The sequence below is a fragment of the Sceloporus undulatus genome, chromosome 6 (genome assembly GCF_019175285.1).
Source record: "Sceloporus undulatus isolate JIND9_A2432 ecotype Alabama chromosome 6, SceUnd_v1.1, whole genome shotgun sequence".
Lineage (NCBI taxonomy): Eukaryota > Metazoa > Chordata > Lepidosauria > Squamata > Phrynosomatidae > Sceloporus > Sceloporus undulatus.
Genome location: NC_056527.1, coordinates 101,127,926 through 101,155,669, shown reverse-complemented (window position 1 = coordinate 101,155,669; position 27,744 = coordinate 101,127,926). Strand labels below are relative to the sequence as shown.

Below are 27,744 nucleotides of genomic sequence, written 5' to 3'. Positions count from 1 at the left end.
ATTTGCTGCCTTTGTGTCCAAATTAGACACGCTAAACACCATATCCAGATAGATCTACTTTTTGTTGTTGTTGTGTACCTTTAATTTTTTTCCTTTGGCAACCCTAAGGCAAACCTATCATGGTGTTTGTTCAGAGGAGGCTTGCCATTGACTTCCCCTGAGGCTGAGAGTTTGTGACTTGCACATTGGATTTATATGGCCAAGCTGGGATGATAATAATAATAATAATAATGATAATAATAATAATAATTCTTATCACGCTTTCCCTGAAAAACCGGGATTCAGAGCAGCTTACAATATTAAAAGAAAAGCACAATTAAAAACATACAAAAGTGGTACAATAAAATATAATTAATTACAACAACAACAACGTATTTGCTAGCTGCTATATGTTTCTTTGAACCCTTTTAATATTCAACAGATAAGCTTGTGTTTTAAGTTGTTTTTATGCAATTCTATAGTGTCTTAATCTAATGCAATTCTTACATTTTGTAAATGGTATCCGCTTTGATTGGTCTATGGCCGTAAATAAATATATACTATACTATAACAACAGCAACCATAGTAGAATTCAAAGATAAAGCTGTGTTAGTCTGTAGAATCAGTATGTAGAGAGATCTTGTAGCACCTTTGAGACTTACTGAAAGAAAGAAATTGGCAGCATGAGCTTTAATAGACTTTAAAAGTCTATGAAAGCGACAACAACAACAACAACAATTTTGTTTCTTTCCCACCTCTCCTCACGGGTCACAACATAGTTAAAACACAAGCATTACATAAAATACACATATTGAATAATGTGGCCCTGGAGACTAGAGTTCGAGTCCCTCCTGGAACATTTAAAACAACCCATTGGGTTGACTTTGGGCAAGGAGTCACACTCTCTCAGCCTCAGGGCAAAAACAAACAAACAAACAAGCTTCATTTATATACGGCTTCATACCGCCTAAGCGGTTTACAACTGTAAACAAACACACAAACAACCCTGAAGAAACTGGCCAAGAAAACCCTGTGATAGGTTCACCTTAGGGTGAGGCACACCCTGAGGCACACAACAACAACAACAACAACAACAACAACAACAACAGAGCAAGCCCTGGAGAAACCCTTCCTCCTCCTCCTCCTTTGCTTCATTTCCTGAAAGAGGAGGCGCCACAGAAGTCACACGGTGCTGCCACTGGGGTCACATGCTGAATCCGAAACCGATTCGAATCGGCTCCTTAATCCCTTCCTCCTCCAGGACTGTTTCACCCGAACCCGGGTTCGAGTTGCCTTAATCGGAGCATAAGGTAGAGTTCCAGCCCTCCTCGTGTCTTCTGCAGAAAACGTGGCCCGGGACTTGTAGGGCTGCGTCCACACTGGAGAAATGACCCGGTTTGGCACCGCTTTAACTCTTTGTCTGGCTCAAGGCTATGGGATTCTGGGAGCTGGAGTCTGTTGTGGGGCCCAGAGCAGAGACAGACAACAACAGAACCTCATGGGAGTCATTTGCCAGATACAGTGAGATCCTCTGGCTTCTTGTTGTTGTTGTAGTAGTAGTAGTAGTCGTTGTTGTTTTGTGTGTCTTGAAATTGTCTCCAGCTTATGGCGACTCTAAAGCGAACCTCTGGTGGGGTTTTCCTGGCAAGATTTGGTTATAACTATTATTACTACTACAGTTATTATATTATTATTATTGGACTATTTCTCCTTCTTCCATTATTATTATTACAGTATTTTCTTCCTGTATTATTATTATTATTATTATTGGATTATCTCCTCCTTCTCCTTCTTCTTATTGCATTATTATTATTATATTATCTTCTTCTCCTTCTTTTTCCTTTATTGTTGTTGTTACCCTGCTTGCCCTCCAAAATTGGGACTCAAAGCGGTTCAGAGGAGGTTTGCCCTGGCCAGGGTGACCAGACGTCCTCCTTTTCCAGGACACGTCCTCCATTCCAAGCTTCTCTCCAGGAGGAGCTTCAGAAATGTCCTCCATTTTGAGCATGGCTGAGAAGCATGAACTCAACAATGATAGAGTGTGTTTGGAGCTTATCTTTTGGTCACATCCTCCATTTTTCCTTAGACGTCCTCCATTTCCCAGTCCCTTGTCCTCCTTTGTGGTTAAGAGAGCTGGTCAGGAGAGATTCCAAAATGCCCTCCATTTTGAACCTGACTAAAAAGCATGGGTTTATATTTATATTTGTGGTTTTTTAGCTTTTCTTTTATAATGTCCTCCATTTTTCTCGAAAGGCCTACATTTAGCGGTGTCGCGTCCTCCTTTACAATTAGGACCCTCTGGTCACCTTGGCCATGGCCTTCTCCTTGAAGCTGAGAGAGTGTGACTCAGCCACCCAAACTGGGTTTCATGGCCGAGCTGGGAATCGAAACCTAGTCTCCAGAGTCATAGTCCAACACTCAAACCATTACCATCCTGGCTCTCTCTCAGATAATATTACTACAGAGCCGGCTCCCAGAAGTAACCCTCCCTTTAATCCAGTGGGACTTTACTCTCAGGTAAGAGCTGACAGATACACTCCTTAGGAAGCGTGTGACTTATCTAAAGCCAACAACTCTTTTAAGGGTTGGGCTGTTCCCCTGTGTCACCCTCAGCAGTTGTTTTCGCTGCCAGGATTTCCTTTTGTTTGCAGACTAGAGAAAAGAGTGCTCCTGTGAATGTGCAGAGTGCCTTTCCTATTCAGGAAGAAGGCTCAAGTCTACAAAAGCTCATGCTCCCAGGTTCTTTCTTTCTGTAAGGCGCAAAACATACTGCGGAAATAACCCACTTTGAGACTGATTTAACTGCCCTGGCTCAGTGCTGGGAATTGTAGTTTCTTGTAGCACCAGAGCTCTCTGAGAGAGAAAGTTAAATGTCTCACGAAACTAAAGTTCCCAGGATTCCCTAGGATTGAACCAGGGCAGTTAAAGTGGTCTCAAACTGGGCTGTTTCCACAGTGTGTTTTGGACCTAAGCCTCAAAGATCCCTTTGCATTTGTTGTTGTGTGTGCTTTCAAGTTGTTTCTGACTTTCGGCGACCCTACAATGGGGTTTTCTTGGCAAGATTTGTTCAGAGGAGGTTTGCCATTGCCTTCCTCTGGGGCTGAGAGCAGTGGGTTTTGGAATTTGTATTTTGTATTTTGGAATTCCACATAAGGGACACTCAACCTGTACATGATAATTATTCATACCTCACTCTCTATATTTACAACAAGTTTCCTATCTATCAATAATCACGTGCTCATGTTTTTGATGTTTTAATCTTGTTTCAGGGCTGATGGCCTTGGAGGAAGGAGACCCCGGTACCTTGAAACGCCACATAGTGCACCTGCTTCTAAAGTACCCCCAGGGGATCAGCTTTGGGGAGTTTTCTGGGGCCTTCTATCAGTTCCATGGCTACTACCCTCATATCTCTGTTCATGGGTATCATTCACTCCGGGAGTTGGTGGCAGACATGAAAAATGTTATGGTTGTGGAAGGTGATTCATTGACACCAGTCATGAAGATAGCCAATGGCTTTCATCTTCACCACTGGCTCCAAGGAGATGAGGAAAATGACTTCGATAGCTCAGACCGGCGCACTGAGAGCCTGATAGATAAAGACGAAGATAAAGGTATATGTTGCCAAATTTGGATTCTGGCAACCTAATTTGGCTGTACATTACAAGAATTGGCTTTTATAATCAATTTATAAGAAAAGTCAACATGGTACGTGGTTGTCTGAAACTGTCTTCCATGCCAGATGTTGCACAGTGGGCCATGATTGGGCTTAACTAAATTCTGTCCCATGACTTGGCATCCCAAACTGATCAACGTTGCATCCACACTGCAGAAATAATCCGGTTTGACACCACTTTAACTGCCATGGCTCAGTGCTGTGGAATTCTGGGAACTGTGGTTTCTTGTGGCACCGGAGCTCTAGCAGAGAAGGCTAAATGTCTCACGAAACTAAAATTCCCAGAATTCCACAGCATTGAGCCATGGCGGTTTAAGTGGTGTCAAACCGGATTATTTTTGCAGTGTGAATGCAACCCAAGTGAAACAGGGACAAAAAACAAAGGGCTTTTATTTGTTACTAGAATATTTTTCAGTCTGAGCTGAGGGATGTAATGGGAAGAATTGGATCAAGAACAAAACTTAAATGGAGGGTCACAGTTGTCCATTCTTGCCTTATTCAAACAGGATACCTGGAATGATGCTTGCAGGATAGTACTATACTGTCTTGCAAGCATCCACATGTTAATGAAATACTACTACAATGGTCCCTTGTTATGAGAGGGTTGTTAGGGCTCATGGAAATAAATAATCCAATAACATTTGGTAGCTATTGTGGGTTTCTTTTCTCCCATTCTCTCTCTCCTAGTTAATATAATACATGGATGTAGAAACTTTCACCCTCCAAATCTTGCTGGGTTTCTGCTCCCAAAAGCTCTGGCTAGTTTGGTCAGTAGTCAGAGATTGTGAGAGTTGTAGTCCAAAATATCTGGTTGATCAAAGATTTCCCCTGAATGATAAAATGCTCACACTTGAAGAGTACTGTACATTTTGTTTTGATACTGGTGAGCGGTATCTAAATTGTTTAGCAGTTTGAGCCACCAATGTCCATATTATGAATGTTGATAACATTGGAATATTGATTTGAGATCCAGATTGCTCTGTGGAATATCATGTTTGAAGGCATTTTGATCTGTGACTTGTACTGTTTGGTAGCTCTGGCAGAAGTCTTGGATTTGCTCGTCAGCCTCCTAAGAGAATACAGCTGTGGCCTGAGGATTAAGAGAGTCCAGAAATTCATGCTCTCCAAGCATGGAGTTAACATGGAAAAGTTCAGCATTGCTCATGGCTACAGAGACATCTTGGAATTCTTGGAACACCAGATGCCGGAGCTGGAAATCAGATACCAAGAGAACGCTAGCAAATGTGTTGTACAACTTTGTAAAGGTACAGGGTAGAAAATTACATTGATTATGTGGAATGAAAGAGTTGGTGTAGTGTAGTGGTTTAAGTGATGGACTAGGACTCCAGAACGCTAGGGTTTGAATCCCTACTCAGCCATGGAAACCTTGTGAAAAATCTTGGGCAAGTCACACACTCACAGCCTCAGAGGAAGGCAATGGCAAACCTCCCTGGGCTAAGTCTTGCCAATAAAACCATATGATAGAATCACCACAACTCAGAATCAACATGAAGGTTCATAACAACAGCAACTTGTGAAGGGAAGGAGTTGGTTATAGTTTTTCAATAGCAATGAGGTTTTAAAAATGCAAATATTCTTGTGACTTGGAACCTCACAAGAATGAAGAAAGAGTTGCTGGATCCAAACAAATATTCACTTAGTGTGAGGGTGTAAAAATAGTCAGTTCTGTTCCCTCAATATCCTACCTCTGAAATGATACCATCCATTCATTTCTGTGGGTTTTTCTTTTTAATAAATTGGCAATTTTGAGCCTGAAGTAGTGAGGTGGATGAAATAGCTTTAGAATACCCAATTGTGTCACCTTTCTAGGAGGAATTTTAGGCCCTTTACATCTTTTGGGCTTCAGGTACCAGAAAATTCAACAAGCATGACTAATGCTAAAGAACTGGGGGAGTTTTAGTCCAAACATCTTGAAGGTTAAAGATTCCTCAGTTCTGCTCTTCAGAAATCTTTAAATGCTTTAAATCACTCGAAAGAGATTGCATTCAAAGATTTGGATGGACACAGAACATGGAATAAGGAGATAAGATTGTGATGTAAAGATCATGTAAGGCTGATATAAGAGCTGATCTTGTTGTGTGTCTGGTGACTATTACATAAGTAAGCAGGAGTAACCAGTTTTAGAGCTAAGCCTCAATTCCATCAAGGCTATCAATCTTGAAAGACTGCTTTTAAGATTGTCATAATGTTTCTGTATCCCCCACTCCTTTTGTGGTTATACATTGCCCAGTTGCATTGTGAGTATGGACAAAGCTGTGTAGAAGAGCTTCTTGGATAGCAAACAAACAATTATTATTTTTAACATTAATTTATAGAGCACTGTAAAGTTTGCAAGGCTAAGCAAAGTGAGATTTTACCTGCAGTGAGATGGGATTTTGTCAGGCGACGTAATATTCAACATTCCCACATGGCTGGGTTTTCTGATGGTATTTCCTATCTTTAGCATCATCTCAGAGGTGGTACACAAGCTGGATCTTCTTTATAATCCAATTCTAAGCTTAGCAAGCCATGTTAAACGTTTTGTTGTTGACATACACCTTGAACATGGTTTGATCCTTAGGACCAGGATGCCTAGTCTTGCTCTGGAAAATGTCCTGTAGATCTCTATGCTATTCTGTGAATATCTTTTTGATTGCTACACAATTAGAACATTGTACAGTATAGTCTTGAGAGGATAGACCTACTTACAACACTCTCTATTGAAGAATAGTCTGAGAGGCAGAGACTATCTTGTTTGAAATACCTGCTGAAACTATATGTGTTTATGCAGACCTAGCTGCTAACTGCTTTGCTTTCTGTGTTATTTTGAAATATTTATTCTTTTAATTGTTTTTCAACTGTTTTATAATTTTTATGACGTAAGTCACTAAAGAAATTTAATATATCACTTAGTACAGTCAGCCCTCAATATCTGTGGACTTGCCATCTGTGGATTCAACCATCTGCGGACAGCAAGCCCATATTGTCCCCAATGGCAGTGCATACATTTGGCCATGCCATCATTAGGAACAGCCCTCATTGTCCCCAGTGATGGCGCATGTGCGTGGCTGCACTGCCATTAGGTACAATGAGTCCTGTTGTCCCTAATGGCGGCATGGCCGTGCACACGTGCTGCTGCATACTCGTGCCACCATTGGGGACAATGGAAATAAAGCATCCACGGATTTTGGTGTTCATGGGAGGGATGGGGGTCTGGAATGGATCTCCCGCAAGATACCAAGGGCTGACTGTGTATAGATATTACATTCGGCCCTCCTTATCCATGGATTTTTTATCCACAGATTCAAGCATCCAAGGATAGCAATAGCAAGTAGATTTCTATACCACTTATCAGTGTACTTAAGCAATCCCTAAGCGGTTTATAAATTGTAAGGATTGAAAATATTCAAAAAAATTCTAATTTCCAAATAGCAAACTTTAATTTTTCATTTTATATAAGGGACACCATTTTGCTATACCATTATATTTATTGGGACTTGAGCATCCATGGAGACAATATGCCCCAACTCCGCCCCCCAGCCGGCCTTTCAGGCCAGTCTGTACAAGACCTCAATCAAGATGGTTGATGTGGATACAACTAGATTCATCTGATAGGGACAGGAATCCCTGTTCAGTGGAGAAGACATTATCTCTATTGATGTGGTTCTAACAAGAAAAAAGTACAGTGGCATTCAGTGCTGTTATAATGGTAGATGAGCTATGGATGTGCTCTTTTCTCAGACATTGGGTCCTTTTTGCAGCAACATCTCTCCCTTGATGGAGTGTGAACTTACTAATATGACTTCCTCTTTGTATTTTTGTCTTTGTCTTTTACCATATTTAGAACTGTCAGGCAACTTTAAGTATATTTGAAGGTTCACGACAAGAGTGGTTTGCTGTGAACTATTTTTGTCTTATTTTAATTCTTGTTATGTTTTTGGTAGGTACCTCAAGCCCTACTCCCTCTCTTGACACTGGTTTCACTGCTGGCAACACAGATACTTTGTCTGAGAAGCTAATAACAAAGACATCAGGTAAGGTTGCCTGAGAGATTTTGCTGAAATACATTAGCATATTGTATTCAGCTCAAATATGATGATGATGCGCACTGTAATCCTCACTCCCATCCCTGCTAATCACTTGCTGTGTCTAGATTGATACCTGCTTGTCTATCTGTTTAGTACAAACCTTCTTTAGATAAATTGCTCTAGGAAGGGAGTCACCATACCTTGGAGTTGAATTGAAGGTACATAACAGTAACAGCAAGGTGGTTTTGTGATTCCTGAACAATGTACTTAAAGCTCCTTAAAGCCTTTAAAATGCTAAATGTGAAGTATCATGGACACTAAAAGCTGTAAATGGATTTTTGCCACAATGCTGCTAGTTTAAAGGCTCCTTCTGTTCTAAGGTCATCATGCAGAAAGTCCCAGGTTTAGTTTGTGGCATCTCCAGCTGGAAAGATCAAAGACTGTCTTGTTTGAGACCCTGGAGAGCCACTGCCAATTGAAATAGGTGGTTATGGGCTAGTTGGACAAATAAACACTGTCAGTGTAAGACCTGCTGACCAATTAAATATTTTTCATTTCATTCAGTACTTTCCAAAATCTTTTAGTTCTGCCTTAGTTTTTTTTTAAAAAAATAGTATCTCATTTTCTTCCCCCACTTCATTCATGCCCTTGCAGAGAAAGTGGTTGATGCCTTTCTTTAAAATGCAGCCTTTTTATAGTAAGCATCTCACAGAACCTGAAATGTCATATCCTTCCCTACAGATCTGGCTGCTGCCTTGGTACCAATCATAGATGTTCTTGGAGACCACCCCCTTGGTATGAATCTAGAAACACTGAAGGAGAACTTGCAGAGGAGGCATGGGTTTAACTTGGATACTTTTTGCCAAAGAAAAGGCTATGAAGATGCCATGTCATGCCTGCTGCATGTGCCAGGGCTTTGTTTGTCATTCACAAACAACAAATGTCCTGGCAGTTGTGTGGTGCAACTTCTTTCAGGTAGCCTTGGCCTTCAGAACTTGTCACTAGGTACCAGTTCCTCTTTGGATAAGCCGCTTACTTCCAGTTGTTCAAATATTCTCTCCCAGGAGTCAACAAAAACAAAGCCAGGTAAGATGTCTATGCACTCATATTATGGGTTAGTAACGTGTTCATTTTTTAACTGTGAGAATTCCAGATGTTATGGAAGCTTCACTGCTGAAGCATATGGTTGTCATGCTCATATAGTAGTGAATATACGTATATATGATTGTCAGAAACTGTGCTAATCCCAAAGGTCTGCTACTTGTCAGACCAGTATATCCCCTGCTGGAAAAAATAAAAGCCCCACTCCCCCAATGTCCCCCATAGCCCTCTAGATGTTGTGGGGGGCATTTTTGCAAAGTTTTTAGGTCCAGGAAGGGCTTTGTTTTTTTCCAAAACAGGAAGTGAAAGGAAATAATTTCTGTTTTACATCTGGTTATAAATAAGGGGCTTTCTTGAGCCTAAAATAGTTCAGGAAAACGGGGAGAGGAATGTGGCAAAAATGCCCCACACATCCCCTAGGGTGGCAATTCTTCTAGAAGTTTTTCACTTCAGCTCCCAGAATTCCTAAGTGTTGGCCAAGCTGGCTGGGGCTTCTGGGAGCTGAAGTCCAAAACAGCGGAAACCATTGCCCTAGAGGACATGGGGGGATTATTTACAATTTTTTTTAAATTCTTGAGGGACCTTGAGGGCTGCAAAGATGGTCCTGAGGAATTGCATGTCCTCTGAGCCGCACTTTGCCCACTTTTGGTCTACAGTCAGATGTCTGAGGACCAAGAGTTTTGAGCCTTGAAGCAGTTAAGGGGTAGAAAATCTGAGCAAGTAACTCCTGGCTGTTAATTACTTATTTCCAAGAGGAACTCAGGTTTGCTGTGTTGGTGGGCAAAACTAGCCAGAGGTATGAGGTGAGGCAGTGTTTGCAGAGAGAACAGTGGGAGAAAGTAGAAAGCAAGATGAGTGGGGGAAAATTAGGATAGGCTGATCAGGTGGATCATCATTTGTTTACATATATGTTTTTAGGCAGCATTATCACAGATAAATAATGGGGATCAGTGCATTTCCAACATCCTTATAAAAAGGCCAGTTGCTTTCTTCTTTCCACCCTTTTGGATTGGAACCTGTGGACAGGGACTGTCTTCTTTTTATTGAATGTGTGTAATCTGCTCAAGGACCTACTTTAGTTTTATGTAAGCCATGGAGAAATGAAGTATTTATGAATTATATATATATATGAATATAAATGAATGAAATATGTAAGGATATAAGTGAATTCATAATTTCTGTCCCACTTGAAAGAATTGTTATAGAGGTTTACAAGCACTGTAGTTAAAACATATAAAAATAGCAGTAGGGTAAACTCCCTCCAACAATATTAAAACCATGCTAGCAGAACCAGTATACAAACCGGACAACATCAGTCTGGGCTCAGACTAAAAAGGTTGCACCTGAAATCAATGATCCATCCATTGGATTTCCATGCCTCAGCTGGGATTTGAACCCTGGTCTCCCAGAGTCCTAGTCCAACACTCAGATCACTACATGATGCTAGCTCTCTGTTGTTTATTATACTGATGCATTCCTATCAGTGCTGCTCACCTACTATAACTCTGCCTTCACCATCTCAATCTTAGAACAATAAACTATTGCTGAGCCTACACTATAGATCACACCACACAACAACAGTTCTTCAACTGTCAAACACCAGCTGCCGAAAACTCAACTTCAAGTTGTCTCTTTTCATCACTCGATCAAATACTATTCATGCTGCAACGTTCTAACTGCACATTCTCCCTTCACCAGACCATATGCTTTATATAACTTACTATACGTGCTTAAACTTTTAAATGGAGCTATGAACCATCACAGCTTTTTACCTTAGAAACCTGATATATATACCATAAACATTTAAATAAAACCATTGAACAGCACAGTTAAACAAAGCTATCCTCTTTTCGTTTTGTTTTTTAAATACAGTTTCATAAAGGAGCCCTGGTGGCGCAGTGGTTAAATGCCTGTACTGCAGCCACTCACTCAAAACCATAAGGTTGCGAGTTCAAGACCAGCAAAAGGGCTCAAGCTTGACTCAGGCTTGCATCCTTCCGATGTCGCTAAAATGAGTACCCAGACTGTTGGGGGCAAATTAGCTTACAGTTGTAAACCGCTTAGACACTGCTTAGGTGGTATGAAGCTGTATATAAATGAAGCTTGTTTTGTTTGTTTGTAATGAATAACTGTATGTACTGTATCATTCATGTCAATGATTTTGAAGATGTGATTCTTAGCTTTTTATTATCTGTGTACTAGGCTATTATGGTCATATCTGGATTGTTTGATGTACAAGACTATCCTTGGCGCGTTACAGACCGCCTTAAAGCGGCGGTCTGCCGGTGCCACCAGTTGCTCCGCAAGGGAGCCGCAGCTTCCGTACTGCGCGGCTCCCTCGTGGAGCAAAAAGAAGCCCGAAAATGGCGCTTCTTTCTGCGCCCTGGAAGTGGTGCCGCAAGTGCCCAATGGCGCACTCGTGACGTCACTTCTGCTGCGCGACGAGTGGATGCTATGCGTCTGTTACGTCAAAATGGCAGCGCCCGTGTGGAATGGACGCCGCCATTTTGTACGTATCCAGTACATACTAGGGTTAGGGGCATCAGGAAGTGACGCCCCTTCCTAACCCTATTACCTACTGGATACGTACTTTATGCCCGTCTGGAATGGGCCCTTGATTACCTTTCTGAAATGTACCTCTATATGTTTTTCTCCTGTTCCAGAAGCATGGACAGAAGTTTTATCTTTAGTTAATAAGCTCCTTACCAGACACAAGACAGGTATAAGAATTAAGAAAATACAAGAGTACCTGATGGCCACACATGGAGTTGATCTTGAGAAATTCAGCATCGCCCATGGCTATAAAGACTCACTAGAATTTTTGGAGCTTCGAATGCCTAATTTAACCATCACGTACCGAAAGGAAAGAGTCAAGTGTGTTGTTAAATTTGGACCAGGTAACGTTGAGAGGGCCAACTGTAGGTTCCATTCTGTTGATGCTGAGGCAGGCTATAAAAAGAATGTATTTGGGTTTTAGGTCTAAAATGCCTTCTAGAGATGAAGCTAGTCAAGACACACGACCCAGTGTCTCTCAGCTATTTTGTTAGAAGTGAAGGTATCATTATAACATGGGGCCTTGGGTTGAAAAAGTATGTATTTTACTCCATCAACTTGCTACTACTGTAACTCTTGTCTATGTAAGACACAAGTGTGGAACTGGCAGAAAGGAAGACAAAACTGGTATTCTGCAAATTATAGTTTCTTTTGAATGAGCTACGTGCTTGTGTACAGTCTGTTCATTCAGTTTTAGTTCTAGAGCAGTCATTGGATGAATCAGGATTTTTAAACCTGAACTGGAGATCCTGGTTTGTTGCTCTTTTAAAAGTCTGGAACTGCAAAACTGGGTTTGAGTTTCTTCTTTGTTATGAAGCATGGCATATTTTGGAGCAACATGCAAGAAAACTTGACAACACACTAAAGAAAAAATATCTGTTTTAAAAAAGACATTACAGTAGTGTGGGAAAGCAAAGCAGGAACTAATGGATTATGTGCATGCACATACATCTCACAATAAACCAGGATTCTCTGGAATTCTGGTTTAGTCCATGCGAATACAGCTACTATGTCTTGATTTTACAACTACTCTACAATTTCTAAATAAGTGTTTTAAGAAATGGAGCAAATTATGACTGGTTTGTTGTAGCCATTTGCTTGTGTACTGGTGAACCTGTGCTTTGCCCTTGTTGTTGTTTAAAATATTTTCAGTCTATCCTCCTTCATGTCAGACATTTCCTGTCTTCAGGCTTGCAGTCTAAAATAAATAATACAGAAGGAAACAGGAAGAGAAAGAAAATGATTTCAAACATTTCTTGTAAGTTAGGAAATTGTTGTATATGATCATTTTAGCAGCGAGAGGGAAGGAAGCTCCTTTTACTTCCTCCTTTTGCTGATGCATACATCTAGCCTGGTATCTTTGCCATGAGTTTCTTCATAGGCTATGGGGGAGCAGCCTCTCAATAGTCCTTGATCACTAGCTGACACCAAACTAGGAGGAGTAGCTAATACCCCAGAGGACAGGATCAAAATTCAAAATGACCTTAATAGATTAGAAAGCTGAGCCAAAGCTGAGGTACTGCACTTAGGGTGGAAAAATGAAATGCACAGATATAGGATGGGCAATACCTGGCTGAACAAGACTATATGTGAAAGGGATCTAGGAGTCCAAGTAGACCACAAGTTGAACATGAGTCAACAGTGTGACGTGGCAGCTAAAAAGGCCAATGCAATTTTAGGCTGCATCAATAGAAGTATAGTGTCTAGAATGATCAAGGGAAGTAATAGTGCCACTCTATTCTGCTCTGGTCAGGCCCCACCTGGAATATTGTGTCTGGGCACCGCAATTTAAAAAGGATGTGGAGAAACTGGAGCATGTCCAAAGGAGAACATGTCCAAAGGTGAAGGGTCTGGAAATCATGCCCTATGAGGAATGACTTAGAGAACTGGGGATGTTTAGCCTGGAGAAAAGAAGGTTAAGAGGTGATATGATAGCCCTGTTTAAATATTTGAAGGGATGTCATATTGAGGAGGGAGCAAGCTTGTTTTCTGCTGCTCCAGAGACTAGGACTCGGAAAAATGGATGCAAGCTACAGGAAAAGAGATTCCACCTCAACATTAGGAAGAACTTCCTGACAGTAAGGGCTGTCCAACAGAAGAACAAACTCCCTCGGAGTGCAGTGGAGTCTCCTTCCTTAGAGGTCTTTAAACAAAGGCTGGATGGCCATCTGTCGGGGATGCTTTGATTTGGATTTCCTGCATGGCAGGACTTGATGGCCCTTGCGGTCTCTTCCAATTCTATTATTCTATGATTCCATGGTTCTAGCTTACGGCACTGGCAAGGGCATATCTCCATTCAGCCCTGCAGTCCTAGAGCAACATTAGAATACCTGTCTCAGGGTGCATCTACACTCTGGAAATAATGCACTTTGGCATCACTTTAACTCTCATGGCTCCATCCTAAAGAATCCTGGAATTTGTAGTTTTGTGAGGCACCAGCACTCTTTGACAGAGAAAATTAAAGACCTTGTAAAACTACAAATCCCGGGATCCCATGGATGGAGCTACAGCACAAAGTGGTGTCAAACTGCATTATTTCAACACTGTAGATGCACCCTATCTTGGAAGCCATTTCCAGTTCATTTTTGCTAATCTCTATTCACAGGTGTCTTTTATTTTTACATTTACTTTTAGCAGTCTTTCGGCTGTATTATTATTATTATTATTATTATTATTATTATTAAGCTTTATTTATAGAGCGCTGTAAATTTACACAGTGCTGTACATACAATCAGTTAAAAATAAAATAAAATAAAATAAGCCTGCCTATGGCGTACATTCTATAAAAATAATTTAACATAATACACAATAATACATATTAACATTAAATAATAAAATATAGCAGGTCACAAATAAAAAATAAATCCTACAATAACAATCAAATGTACTGATATATTTAATGTATTTTGGCCTTACTGATGCATTTAAGTGATGTACAGTATTCTTAAAGTTTGACAATAAGCAACTTTGTTATTAACTGATCTACACTGGGCAAATCTTTTGGAGAGGGCTTCTGGGCCTCTGCAGTGGGCAAGTTCTGTCTGGATGAGGTTATCCATGAGTGAGCCTAACTTGAAATGATTATTCTAGTTTCACAATCAATAATTTTTTTAAAAGGTAGCTTCCCTGCACACTCTCTTGGTCTTACCTTATTTCTCCTACCACATCCATATTCTCACATTTTCATTCGTGTTCACTCCTCAACCCATTCTCTGCCTCCCCCCGCCAGTGTTATTGAATTACAACTTCCATAATCTTCCATCATTGGCTGTGCTGGCTAGGACTGCTGAGAGTTGGAGACAACCAACATTTGAAAAACCTTGTGCTTCCCACTCCTGCACATGACCCACCTCAGCTATTTTGACTGATTCTTTTTTCCTCTTTGTCCTATCCACCTTCATTAGTTTCTGTCTGGTGTGCTTAACACTCTTGTTACTACTATTTTATGTGATTGAATCACTGAAGTGTCTGTTCCAGCTAATGAGATTTTTTCTATTCTTCTCTCCTTGTTAGATCATTCTGCTGCCCGTGTTTCCTCTTTGTTGGGTACCCCTATGCCATCCTCACAACCAACAAAAATGCTGGAGCCGGTAAATTCTGCCTCAGGTAAGTGTGTTACATGTTATTTTCCATGTAGAGGTGGCAGCAAAGGAGAATGTTAGGTTGTACAGATAAGACAATTGAAGCCATTTTTAGATGGTTTGCAAAAGTATCTGGTGAGTCACATGGTAGCCCACCTTGCTAGCAAGGGACTCTTGTGCTTACCGTTGATTCATGGAGATCTTCAAAAAATTGTGCAAATGCCATTTCTTTATGTTTTACACCAGGATGGCACTATGCGGAGAGGTCTTTCTGTCCCACCACTTTCTCAGCCTTGTTTGCCAGCTTCAGTTGCCAGCTCTGATTGGACATTGCTCTTCACAGTTTCAGGCAGGATTCTTTCTTAAACCTGCCTAGAGAGCCTTTGTGTTTCTTTTTGTTCTTCCATCCGTGTACTTATCAAAAGTGGCTCTGTTTAGCTACAGAAACCAGACAAGATCAGGAATGTTCAGGCTGGTATGGTACCACAACTGGAGAGCTTGTGGACTACAAGTTGTATTGCACTACAACAAAATCCTGTCCTCCCAGACCATTGGCCATTATGGCAGGTGCTGATGGGGGTTGGAATGCAACATCTGGAGGTCCAAAGATTTCCCACCCCTGCCATATATCAGTCATAGTGCTTATTACGTCTCATTGCAAAGGTGTAGGCTTTATTGCTTATAGCCACTTAGTAATTTAACTGCACTCAATTAGAAGGGAAAAAAAAAAAAGGCAGGGTACCTGCCATAATATATATATAGTTAGTGGGTACTTGTTTAGGATGTCTCCAACTTTTTTAGGGGGAGTGAAAAGGATTTACAATTTGGTGGCATTCCTCAGGGCATGAATCAGTATGTTGAAGTAGGTGGTAACTCATTAAAAAGAGGAGTAGATAACTCATGTGTATTCTGCCTACTTGCTTGGCCAAAACAAATAACGTAACTTTTTTTTGCTTTTTATGGATTGTTTTGAGGTCAGATTGCCTTCTGTAGAATTTTAGCTGGTCTCAGAACACGCAACCTCTGTAAGAAATGAGAGACAAAGTATTGGACAAAATAAAAAAATGGATTATGAATATTTCTTTGCTTGAGTGCATCCCATAAAAGATTGTATAGGAAGCTGTCCAGCTCACTTTGTCAGACTAGCTCAGTAGTGTCTACACTCTCTAGTAGCAGGTCTCCTGGTTTTTAGAGAGCTTTTCGTCATCCTCCTTGGAGCATTGAATATGACACCTTATGTGTGTCAAGCAGGTGCTCTTCCACTGAGCTGCCTCCCTTTTTTCCCCCAGCAAAGAAGTCAAGAGCTGTGCTAACTTCAAAAGAATGTTCAGTGGATTGAGAAGTGTCTCTGTAACTACAGGTTTTTCCTATTGCTTCAGGGCCTACAGTCACCCCTTGATGTTGGCATTCCAGTTCTTGGAGAAGAGGGAATATACCATTATGCTATCAGCACTTTTCACCTTCTCTCTACCCTGGCTCTGTGCCATGTTCTTTGCTGTCGTCCCCTTTGATGGGTAGAAATTTCTATTCTTAAATTCTGTGGCCAACTTTTCATTTAAAGCAGTGGTTCCCAAACTGTGCACTTTAAGAGATTTTGGACTTCAGCTCCCAGAATCCCAGACTATTGGCCAACATGGCTGAGGCTTCTGAGAGCTGAAGTTCAAAATCTCTTAAAGGACACAGTTTGGGGATCACTGATTAAAAATATGGGCAATGCTTCAAAATGTTCCTTATTTTGGTTGACAACTCCCAGAATTTTCCAGGTGGTTTTTTGGGAGTTGTTTAATTATTAAGTGTTTTTAATCTCCTCTTCAGTCAAAATGGTGCTTAGCGTGCCTTATGAAACCAATAAACCAGTGAAAGAGAATTCTTGCCCCTTATCTTATAGTTTAAAAAGTTATCACAAAAAAGGGAAAAGAAGGAGGAGTAGAAAAGTGTGGTAAGGGGGGCATGTAGACATTCACCAGCTCTGGTTGAATGTCTCTGCTCCCTGCTTCATCTTGCTGTGTTACAACTCCTGCTAAAGATACTGATGGATATCTATAGGGTGACTTTTTGCACTAATGGCATGCTCTCTTTTTCTAGACTTTGGAAATGTCTCTAAGCCTTCAGTCACACCCCATCATTTTTCTACAAGTAAATCTCAGTCCAACAGCCTGTCTTTTCCAGCTTCTTCCATGTCAACAACAGTCAAGAATGGGACTCACTCCAGCATACGTATCTCACTTCCTGTGGTTCCAAAACTTCCATCCTTTCAGGAGGACCATACTACTTCATCAGTCAAGGCCAGCAATCCCAGCCACTCTTTCTCCAATGGTCTGTCCCAAAATCCAAGTGCAAACCAGTTTGATGGACCATCACCGGCTAAAGAAGTGCCTTGTCACTTGGATAGGCAGCTTCCCAGCAAATCCAACGTGACTAACAGCGAACCCTCAAAGGACCACAATGGCCTGAAGCAGCAAGTGGCCCACATCCTGGCTATGCATCCTGAGGGCATGTCACTATTCCAGTTCCGTGTAGCCTATAGTACCACTTATCAGCAGTACTTGCCACTAGGCAATGCTACTTCTGCCAAACATCTTCTGCTGCAAATGCCGGATGTTGTTAATGTGAAAAACTATGGAGTCCAAACACAGCTACTCCCTGTGTCTTGTGAAATGCCATCTGTAAAATCTGGTAGGTAGTATGGCACATAGTGATTTGCTCTGTTTATTATACTTCTAATTTTCTCCCACACTATATTTGTTTTTCAAAAGAACCATTGCATTCCATATAACAAAAACCCAAGGCAAAGATATGTTTATCAGTCACTTAACTTTCCCCCTCCTCACTTAAATTGTTCTTTTAACCAAATTCTCCCTAAATTACAAATTTACAGTGATGTCATTGAGAGTTTCAGGTGTTGTGCAGATGGATTTCGATAGATTTCTGTAGGTGACAGATGCTGGCATAACACCTGGATACGCTGCTGTACATAGTGTGGGGAAATTTGAAGGAGAGGCATAGGCTGAAAACAGATAGCCCTAAAGGGGTGGAGTCACCCCACTTCTTTGTGTGCCAGATCAGGGCCACAGCAACCACACGCCGTGGCCCTGATCTGGCCTTTTCCTGGTCCAAAAATGGACCAGCAGAAAGCCGCTCCTTTTTGTGTTGGGGAAAAGGCACCTCTTTCATGCCACTGCAGCTCTTCTCTGCTCCTGCAGTGTGAAGCATCTGGTTGCTGCACCACAGGAGCATTCCCACACTGCCCACCATCTGGGTGAGTGGGCGGCATGAGGTTAGCTTAGGGGTGGAGTTGGGGCATGCAGCATGCAGCCGTCATACCCCCTGCCATCCCCAAGCCGGCTCTTATTGCCAGTCTGTTTTGCCCCATACTTAATGTAACACTCATTGTCTTAGCTGCATAACAACTACAGTGGTACCTCGGGATACGAAATACCCAGGTTACGAAATTTTCGGGATACGAAAAAATCCCATAGGGAATCATTGTTTCGGGTTACGAATGTTTTTTCGGGTTACGAAAAAACTTTTGGTGCTTTTTTCGGCTTTTTCGCACGGAATCGCGGCTTTTCCCCATTAGCGCCTATGGCAATTCGGCTTACGAAGGCTTTTCGGGTTACGAAAGCGGCCGCGTTACGAATTAATTTCGTAACCCGAGGCACCACTGTATATGGGTATTTATGGTCACAGCCGCATCCTATTACCACTGATAAGCTGTGTGCCTGGTCATGTTCCAGTTCCACCAGGAGAAAAAACAACATGACACTGGAAATAAAGCCTGCTCTGTTTTCCCCAGATATATAAGGAGAGATGGAATGTGCTTATGACATTTGTACAGCCAATCAGTGGCTAAAAGATAGAGGTGCAAAGAGGTACTTCCACCTGCCCTAGGTGTTTTAGGGGCAACCAAGGAAGATACAGAGACAAGAAGCAGTTATCATCCGCATGAAAATTGTATAATTATCTTGGTGGATACAATCTCTGTCAGTGCATATATTGTGCTTAGGCCAGTACATTCCTGCTATCTGATGATGCAGCATTTGGTAGACAAAATGACACAGAGAAAAAGATAGAAGAGTCCAAGAGGAACTTGTGTGACACAACAAGTGTGTGGTGTGTGTGTGTATCCTAAAGGTTGAACTATAGGGTAAAACCTTGGGAGGGTAATATTAACATGTGAAAGAGCATACAGATACAGTCTCCCTTTTCCAGGATTCCAAAATCCAAAATACTCCCAAATGCAAAATTGTCCATGTGCGTCAAAGTGATATCTTTGCTTTCTGATGGTTCAATATACAGAAAGTTTGTTTCTTGTACAAAATTATTTTTAGAATTATGTATAAAAGCAACATTCTCCCCTTGCTCAAATTTGGGGGGTAGGGGCAGGGGGAAGGCATCTGTAACACTGATATTCTAGATCTGACCATGATAGGACCATGATGTTGGTCAACAGAATCAATATGGTTCTTGTGTTACCTTAATGGCTCTTGTGATAGACCAGTGTGGTGGTTCTATTGGATTCCATATTAAAAACAGTTCCTTAAAGAAATGTGAGCAATCAGATTTTGTCACAGGCAGCAGAAAAGCTGAAGAACTGTAAACAAAGCAAGATAAAAAATATATTTAAGCAACAATTATTAGGCCTTTATTCTGAGGAAAGAAATACTATGCTATATGTAAAGGGATCTTGTAGCATCTTTGAGACTAGCTTTGCGGAATAAGTTGTAGCATAGGCTTTTGTAGAATTAGTCTGCTTCCTCAGATGCGAGTCTATGAAAAGCTTAAGCTACAACTTCCGCACAGTAAATTTCAGAAATGCTACAAGATACCTTTGCATATTGCATCCTTTGCATATGGATATTCCAGACTAACAGCTATGTCTCTGAATAGTATCCTATAGGTGTAGAAGACAAAATACGAAGCTTACCTGGCTGCTGCTTAGTTACTAATTGCAACCAGAATTTGGGAAACAGCAGCGGCTGGTCTTCCTCCTCCTCTTCCTTATTTATAGATTAGAGCTCCCACATTCTAGGAGTTGTAGTCCAAAGGCTTAATCCAGTGGTCATTCAAACTAAATACACTTATTTACATTCAGGGCACTTAGGTAAAAGGTAACTAATGAGTTGCATGCATTTCAGTGGCTGTACTGTGAAATAGCTTTCTTATTTATTTAATTAATTTCTATCCACCTTTCTCCTGGCATGGGACCCAAGGCTCCTTGCAAAACTAGGTTGGATTTAGTGTCCTCCCCACCAGTGACCTTCTCAAGCTCTGCTTAATAGATTCTCTTCTGGAGCTGCATGTTGAGTAGTAGTGTTGCAGTTCCTGTTCTTGGCCACTGGAGGGATGTCTGGTCACCTGATTTCTTTGTGAGCCCAACACTGTTTTTTTGGGAGGAGAAAAAGTTTCTCATCTTTGTATATGAGGCTTCATGAAAGGACTCCTTGCTCATCTGCAGTGTTTCTTTGCTTTCAGTTTTTTTGTCGCAGCTGTATTCCATCTCTTTCAAGGGGAAACACATTAATCAAGTGGTCCTTAAGGTTTTTTTTAAATGTGCAGTTAGTGGTGCCAAGGTTAGATTGATCCAAGTATGATAGTGCAGTTGCCACCTTTGTGTTGGCACCACCTCTGCAAATGTTTTCTAACCCCTAATAAGAAGTATTACCCAGCTGTATTTTCTTTCATTGTTGTGCTTCCTTTAATACCTAAAGGAATTCCACTATTTTATCTTCTGATCCTCAGCCTCATTTTATGTCTTTGCAGATCAGCCTCTCTTTTCCACAGAGAAAAAAGTGCCAGTGGTTCCTGGTTGCTCACCACCCAGAAAAGTGTCAGTGGCTCAGTTGGTAAGTGATTCTTAAGCCTTCTCTTCTCCCTAAGGTCTAAGTGGCACCTCAGTCCCACCCTTTTTGCCTCCTGGCTTCATCCATTCTCCCCAAGGTTCGACCACAAGAACCTAATGCAAATCCTTGGCAAAGAACATGAGAGGCCTGTTCTGTTTTGCCCTTGGGAGACTAGTCAAATTCTAATTTCAGAGTCTGAGCATTTCAAGCACTAAGAGAGAGAGAGCAATGAGAGAGATTGCCACACTATACAACTATAGTGCTATTCCACTTTTACTTCTCTTCTTGCCCCCTGTGGCATTTTGGGATTAGTAGTTTAGGAAAAGGCATTTAGAATTCGCTGCGAGAAAACTCTTAGGCCTCACTGAACTACAAACCTTGGAATGCTACAGGAGGCAGACAGAGCAGTAAAAGTGGAATAGCAGCACTACAAGTGTGTAGTGCAGTAATCATCAGAGAGGAAGGAAGCTTGTTTCACCAAGTCATTTGTAGCAAAAGCACTGGTTGTATTATCCAGTCCAGGTTTGTCATGAGGCTTTAGTCAGTCCAGGACAGTAGTTTCAAAGGAAAAATCTGAAAGAGTAGTCCAGGTCCAAGCAGAGTTCCAGGCAACAGGTAATCAATCAAGGTACATGGCAACAGCAAGGTGTCTCCCAAGGACAATGGATGTTTGATGATCCTACTGGACCGAGGGAGGTGCTAGGATATTTATAGCCCATCTTGGTCTCGCAGGTGCTCCCTGTTTGCAGTCTGTTTCCCCCTCAACTTCAGAGAATGCCATTGTCTCTTTTTTTCCTAGTGCCTGTCTGAGGGAGCAGGCACTGGTAAGTCTGGCTCAGGTGGAAGGAAACTGCTCTTGGGAACATGGTCCTAGTAGTGGCAGGAGGCTTACCTCCAAAGGCTGCTGGAGTGGCTACAGTCCTGGTATGTCCCCTGGGCTCAGACTCTTCCTCAGACTCAATGGACATGCCAGACCCCTGGAGGCAGTGCATGACAGGGCCAGAGCTAACCTGGGGAATCTTTCAGGTCACCTGATTTATCTAAAGTAGAAAAAGCACCTGCCATTCCTGGTAGTTCTGTACATAAAGCTGGTCCTGTGACAGCTTCCAAGTCTTGCCTTAAGTGTATACTTCCCAGAGTTGCTATACTGCTTATACTTCAGTCTCCCTCCTCTCTCTGTCTCTTATTCAGAATTCTGAAGAACTTGCAGGAAAGGAGAGCAAAGAGTGTTGCCTGTTCCCTGAGCCTCAGCTTCACAAAGCACCCAAACCAGGAGTTCCTGTGCAAGAGTATGTGAAGATGAGCCCCAAGTCGATGGAGGTTTCCTTCACTCCTGCATGCCCTGTAATTTCACCTACATATTCTCAAGTCACAGCCAGATGTAAAAATTTGAAACCAAACAATCCTAGTTCCCAGCCCATGCATCTGACTAATCCCTGGATTTCTGGCAATAATGCTTCAGTACCTTCCACTTCTCAGCCTGCCTCTATCAGTTTTGGAATAGGGGCACAGCCATTTCTTTGCCAATTGCCAGGGATACCCTGTGTCTATCCTGTATCATTCCACCCAGTTCCTAGAAATCCCTTTGGGATCCAGCTGAAAAACACTGCACTGCAGATCTCTTCAGCTCAACAAGTTAGGTGTGCTCAGACAATGCCTCGCATCCACAGCACAGCACAACAGAGTTACAGTCATGCCTTCCGACAAGTGGGTCCCTATTCTGCAGTGCAGAAATCTTATGAAGTCCCGCAGCATGCCCAGTGCCCTGCTCGTACCATCACTTCAGGGAGGCATCCTGTATCTTCACCTTCTAGAAACATGTCCCAGACTGTCCATCAAACAGAATGTTATAACCATACTCAGCAGTACCGTTCAGTTGTGGTAGAAGAGAAGAGCTTCACAATCACAACACTGGACAGAAAATCTGAGCCTCCAGCATCTGCTTATCTGAAACAATACAGTGATGGGAATTTTCCGATAACCTCTGCAAGCCCAGTGTCATTCAGTTCACATGCCCGTGGGTCCACTAGTGCATCCTTTCAGTCCTTGGATAGTTCCTCTAGTAGCAAAAGTAGTTCAAATGTTCTGCCTTCTGAACCTCCAGCTTTCATGAACCAGCAACAATCTACTAGTGTAAGGGCTACCATAACCACCTCAGGCAGAAGACCATGCTCACCACCTTCCGTTCTAGACTCTGCTGCAAGCCCAAATGGCAACTTGCATCATTCTGGCACCAACAGTAATTCTGCTACTCAATCTGTAAACCCCCTGGTGTCCATCCATCAGCAACAGTGTACTGGCTTAAGCACCTCTGTAATCACCTCCAGCAGAAAAACAGCAGACGCATCACCTTATTCTCAAAACTCCACCATAAAACCATCCTACCAACTCTCCAGTACACCTTTAAGTGTCCATTCAGATTATGAGGCTCCTGCCCAAGCTAACCCTATGGTTTCTGTTTCCAAAGATGCTGGCCGTCCTCATGTCTTTTTGCCAGAAAAACAGTCATCTTATTATTATCCTCCCCAGAATTCTCCTCCTCCTCCCAAAAGCTCTGACAAATGTGTTATCCTGTAAGAGCAAACATTAAGGAGATGGTCTATGAAGGCTTTTGTATATGGAAGTTTCTGGGAGGATGCAGGGAGCAATTTGGATGTGTTGAATGGGAACATTCAGAATTCCTAAGATTGTCCGTAGCCATTTCTGGTACATGCCATGTGTTGTATGTGGCTCCTCTGTTCTTGGACATTGCAGTCCATTCACTAGGAACTGCATTGTTAGTGTCGGAAAGCCCACCAGGCCTCCTATGGCATGGTGGTTAGAGTTTTGGACTGGAATTTGGGGAGGATGGTAGATTTTAGTCTTCACTCTGACTTGAAAGGCACCAAAAGTGACCTTGAGCCATTTGTTCTCAACCTGATCTACCTCAGAACTGTCAGGATAATGTCTGCAAGAGGAAAGTCATCCACACAATGTTGAGTAGCATTGGAGGAAAGGCAGGCTATAAATGTACCCAGCACATTGTGTTTTGCATTCGCTCACCCTTCCGGCACAGAAGACATCTGAAACCAAGGGACAAGATGGGAATGCAAAATTCTCTGAGAAAGGATGGGCTGTAAAGCCAAAGTTGTTCATAGAGGCAGACAAGCTTAAGGAGCCTCTGTTTAGCAGCAACATTCTGTAAACTGGTCAGTGATATTTATATTGTGCTGATCCAGTGTGGTGTAATGTTTGTAGAGTGTTAGATCAAGAAGAGGGACACTCATGTTTAAATCTCTTGTTACCCATGAAGTTCACTGAGACCTTGGATCAGCGAGTTCCTGTCAGCCTAATTTAGTCAATGGATTGGTGCGAGATGGTGGTGGTTGTAGGAACTGTAGCCATAATATTATTGGAGGAGATATCCATTGTCCCAGGTGCCTTGAAGGTGAAGCAGGGAAATAAGTAATAAGTAAAGTAAGATTTTTTTAAACAAGTGACAATAAATACAGGTTTGTGATCTGTATGCATTGTGCAAATATACTAAATTCTACATTACCAGGTTTGCCTGGTTTAAACCAAATCATTAAAAAAGCCTCTCCTTTTTTTAAAAAAAAATTGATTATGTTTTAAATTAATTATTCATTTTTAAAAAATTGGAAAAAGATTACTATTTTCCAACTCTTACTGGAAAAACAATGACTTTTAATTTAAACATTTTCACTTTAGCAGTTTATTGGCAGTTGTTTATTGTTAAATCAGAAACCAGTGTTTCTTTTTAATCATTTTTTATAGTGCATGAGACACCAGTCAGAAGCAAATCCTTCAATTAACATAATAAGTTCATCCAAAACAATTTGCTTTAAAAGAGCATTTTTAACAAACAATTATTATTTAAGCTAGTGGCCATAATTCTGAACTACATTTTGCTACTTAATTTTCTGATTTAGACCTATATTGTTGTGTGTCTTCAGGTCATTTCTGACTTATAACAACCCTAAAGTGAACCTCTCACAGGGTCTTCTGGGGCACATTAATGCAAAAAACAGCTTTAAAATTGTTTCCCCCCCCCAACCCTGAACATAATAACTGATTTTGCATAATTTTTTCTCCCTCTTTTACTCATTCTTTTAATAAGAACCAAAGGCCTTTCCTATCTCCTCTCTTTCCTGCCTAGTATGCGTTGGGAAGTACAGTAGTCTGTATGGCTCTAAGATAACCTTTGCAGTACTGTGGGCTAGAAACTTTTTAAAACAGAAAATGGAATTAAAAATTATTTTTTTCCAAGTGGCTAAGTGTTGAATTCTTTACTTGGACAGGATCACAGTATGTATACAGCCTGGTTAAAGGTCGTGCCTATGGGTCTTTCTCAACAGCCTATATTAATTTAGAAAGCAGAGAAAGTTCATGTGAATGGTGTAGCATCTGACACCCTGTTCAGTCCTTAAACTTAGCAACATAAACACTGGGTGAATAGGGGATCTGCATTGTGTGTGTGTGTGTGTGTTAAAAAAACCCTCTTTGCAAAATATTCATCCCAAAGTCTTGAAGTATGAAACATCTTGTGCCAATTGACTATTTTTGGACGGGGTGTTAGGGCACCTTTCTTCTTGTTGATGAGAAAAATTGAAAACGTACATTCCTGTTATGGAAGTGTTTTCTGCACCTCTAGTTGGACATTACACATTCTTTTCTATTTTTTTATTTCCCTTTTTGCTGGACAGGAAGGCAGCCTTAAATTCATTTTTCAAAAGCATTGAAATGGGTCCTGGAAAAGTTGTGTTCATTTATGATGGAACTGTGAAAAAGTAAAAGGTTCTGAAAAGAATTAAAAAATGGGTTGTCCTGCCCTAAAGAGTTCATTTGTATTCAGTTGTACTTTAACAAAATAATTCTCATGATATCCCATAGGAAAATCTTACTATTCTTTTGTGAACTGCAGCAAGAGGTTGTGTGGTTAATAGCTGCTGTGAATATGTGAAGCATCCAAGAGTTAGATGAAGTTTATGTGTAGGGATGGATATTTAATGGGGAAACATATCCACGAGACATAAGTGACTGAAGATATAGGAGACCTGGTGGTGCAGTGGTTAAATGCCTGTACTGCAGCCATTTACTCAAAACCATAAGGTTGCAAGTTCAAGACCAGCAAAAGGGCTCAAGCTAGACTCAGGCTTTCATCCTTCCGAGGTCGCTAAAATGAGTACCCAGATTGTTGGGGGCAAATTAGCTTACAGTTGTAAACCGCTTAGACATTGCTTAGGCGGTATGAAGCGGTATATAAATGAAGCTTGTTTGTTTTTTGTTTATATGTCGGAAGTATGGGAGTGATTTCTGTGTGTCACTCCATGGCCAGCTTCCAGTTGGTCCTTGCACTGATGGAAGAGACCTGCCATTGGATCACAGAGATGTTTACAACCCTACCATGGCATTCCTGTGTACCCATAACAGGGCACTGTTTGTCTTTCCCTCCCCAATGTATCAACATCACCCCATACTTAGACCTGATGGGTTTTTCAAACCTACACAATATATATTGAAGGTTCACAGGAAGGGGATTTCCCCCTCCAAAATTTGCTGATAGACTTCCATCAGTGCCAAAAGTACAGTGGGCCATTCCCTTATTTGGGGGGATCCTTCTGTATCCCCCACATAAGGCGAAATTCAAACAGTGGGGCACGTACTCACGGCTCATTGAACAGTTACAGCTGTGTTAGTCTGGAAAATCAGTATGCAAAGGAATCTTGTAGCATTTTTGAGACTAACTGAAAGAAAGAAGTTTGTAGCATGAGCTTTCATAGACTTGAGCCTACTTCCTCAGATGCATGTTTGGAGTGGAGAATCCGAAGACAGACCTGTATAAAGAGGTTGTGTGTGAGAATGTCAATTCAAATTCAAAACCGTTTGGGTATGGAGATGTGGTGACAAGTTCAGTTTTAATTATGGTCGTTGGGGAACAAAGGCAGGAGGAAGGCTGTTACATAAAGCCAAGTAACCGTATGGTTATCTACTCTCCTTTGCCTAACCGATTATTCAAAGACATGGTTGTGTCTTTGAATAATTACTGTATATTACTTATGATACAATTTAATCTTTTCCTCTTTTTCAGATACAGTATAGACAACTGTTTCATGTGTCCAGGACACCAATATCTAAACGGGCAAAAATCCTTCCTAACATTCTGAACTTCCTGTCTTATGATGAACCTCTAGGAATCACTTTAGCTTTCTTGATATTGTTTTTTTTCTGTGATCACATCTATTATTATTATATTATTATTATTAACCTTTATTTATGAAGCACTGTAAATTTACACAGCGATGTACATCTATGTTGCTTGGAATCTTTGTTAAACTTTAGGACACCCCCATTGCCAACAATCGGGATCTCACCTACTCCTTACTTGTTTCCCTCTTGTTCTGTTTTCTCTCCTGTTTGCTACTCATAGGCCATCCACACCCAGTGACCTGCTATCTATGTCAGACAACTTTTGGCATAATTTTCTCAGTGGCTGTTTCGTTTTTGTTTGCCAAGACTACTACAGTGGTTTTAGCTTTCATGGCTAATAAGCCAGGAGGTAGAATGAGGAAATGGATGGGGAAAAGACTGAGCCACCTGCTTTTTATTTCCTGTCCTCTTATTCAAACAGCGATTTGTATTCTGTGGCTAGGTACTACTACTCCATCCATGCATTTAGACATCAACTCTCTAGCTGAAGAAGTTGTGGTAGAATGTGATGAAGGGTCCGTTACTATATTTTACCGTGTGCTGGGGTACATGGGACTCCTGGATGTAGTCACTTATTGTGGCTTTCTTTGCAAGGAAATTGCCCAGCACATTTAATGAAGCTAAATTCATCACATACAGCATGGTACTGTTTTGTAGTGTTTGGGTAACATTTGTTCCAACTTACCTGAGCACTAAAGGGAAATCCATGGTAGCTGTGGAGATCTTCTCCATTTTGACTTCCAGTGCTGGATTACTGAGTTGCATCTTTTCCCCAAAAT

General features: G+C 41.4%; 2 protein-coding genes across 6 annotated transcripts in view; one reads left to right on the top strand and one right to left on the bottom strand.

Annotated features, from left to right (window-relative positions):
- Window positions 1-27,744, bottom strand: part of LOC121935751 (zinc finger and SCAN domain-containing protein 23-like) — a 482,958-nt gene that overhangs the window by 323,880 nt on the left and 131,334 nt on the right. The window lies entirely within an intron of this gene.
- On the top strand, window positions 1,160-24,345 carry LOC121935744. Of its 4 annotated transcripts, none has more exons than XM_042477575.1 (10): window positions 1,160-1,289; window positions 3,249-3,590; window positions 4,687-4,917; window positions 7,597-7,686; window positions 8,422-8,766; window positions 11,445-11,678; window positions 14,848-14,940; window positions 17,001-17,591; window positions 20,679-20,761; window positions 21,950-24,345. In XM_042477575.1, the coding sequence occupies exons 2-10, from the start codon at window positions 3,254-3,256 to the stop codon at window positions 23,333-23,335; spliced, it is 3,390 nt and encodes a 1,129-aa protein (XP_042333509.1). In that variant the 5' UTR covers window positions 1,160-1,289; window positions 3,249-3,253; the 3' UTR covers window positions 23,336-24,345. The 4 variants fall into 4 exon arrangements, with proteins under 4 accessions (XP_042333509.1, XP_042333508.1, XP_042333512.1 ...); XM_042477574.1 differs by lacking the exon at window positions 1,160-1,289 and adding an exon at window positions 1,319-1,500; XM_042477576.1 differs by lacking the exon at window positions 1,160-1,289 and adding an exon at window positions 1,960-2,496.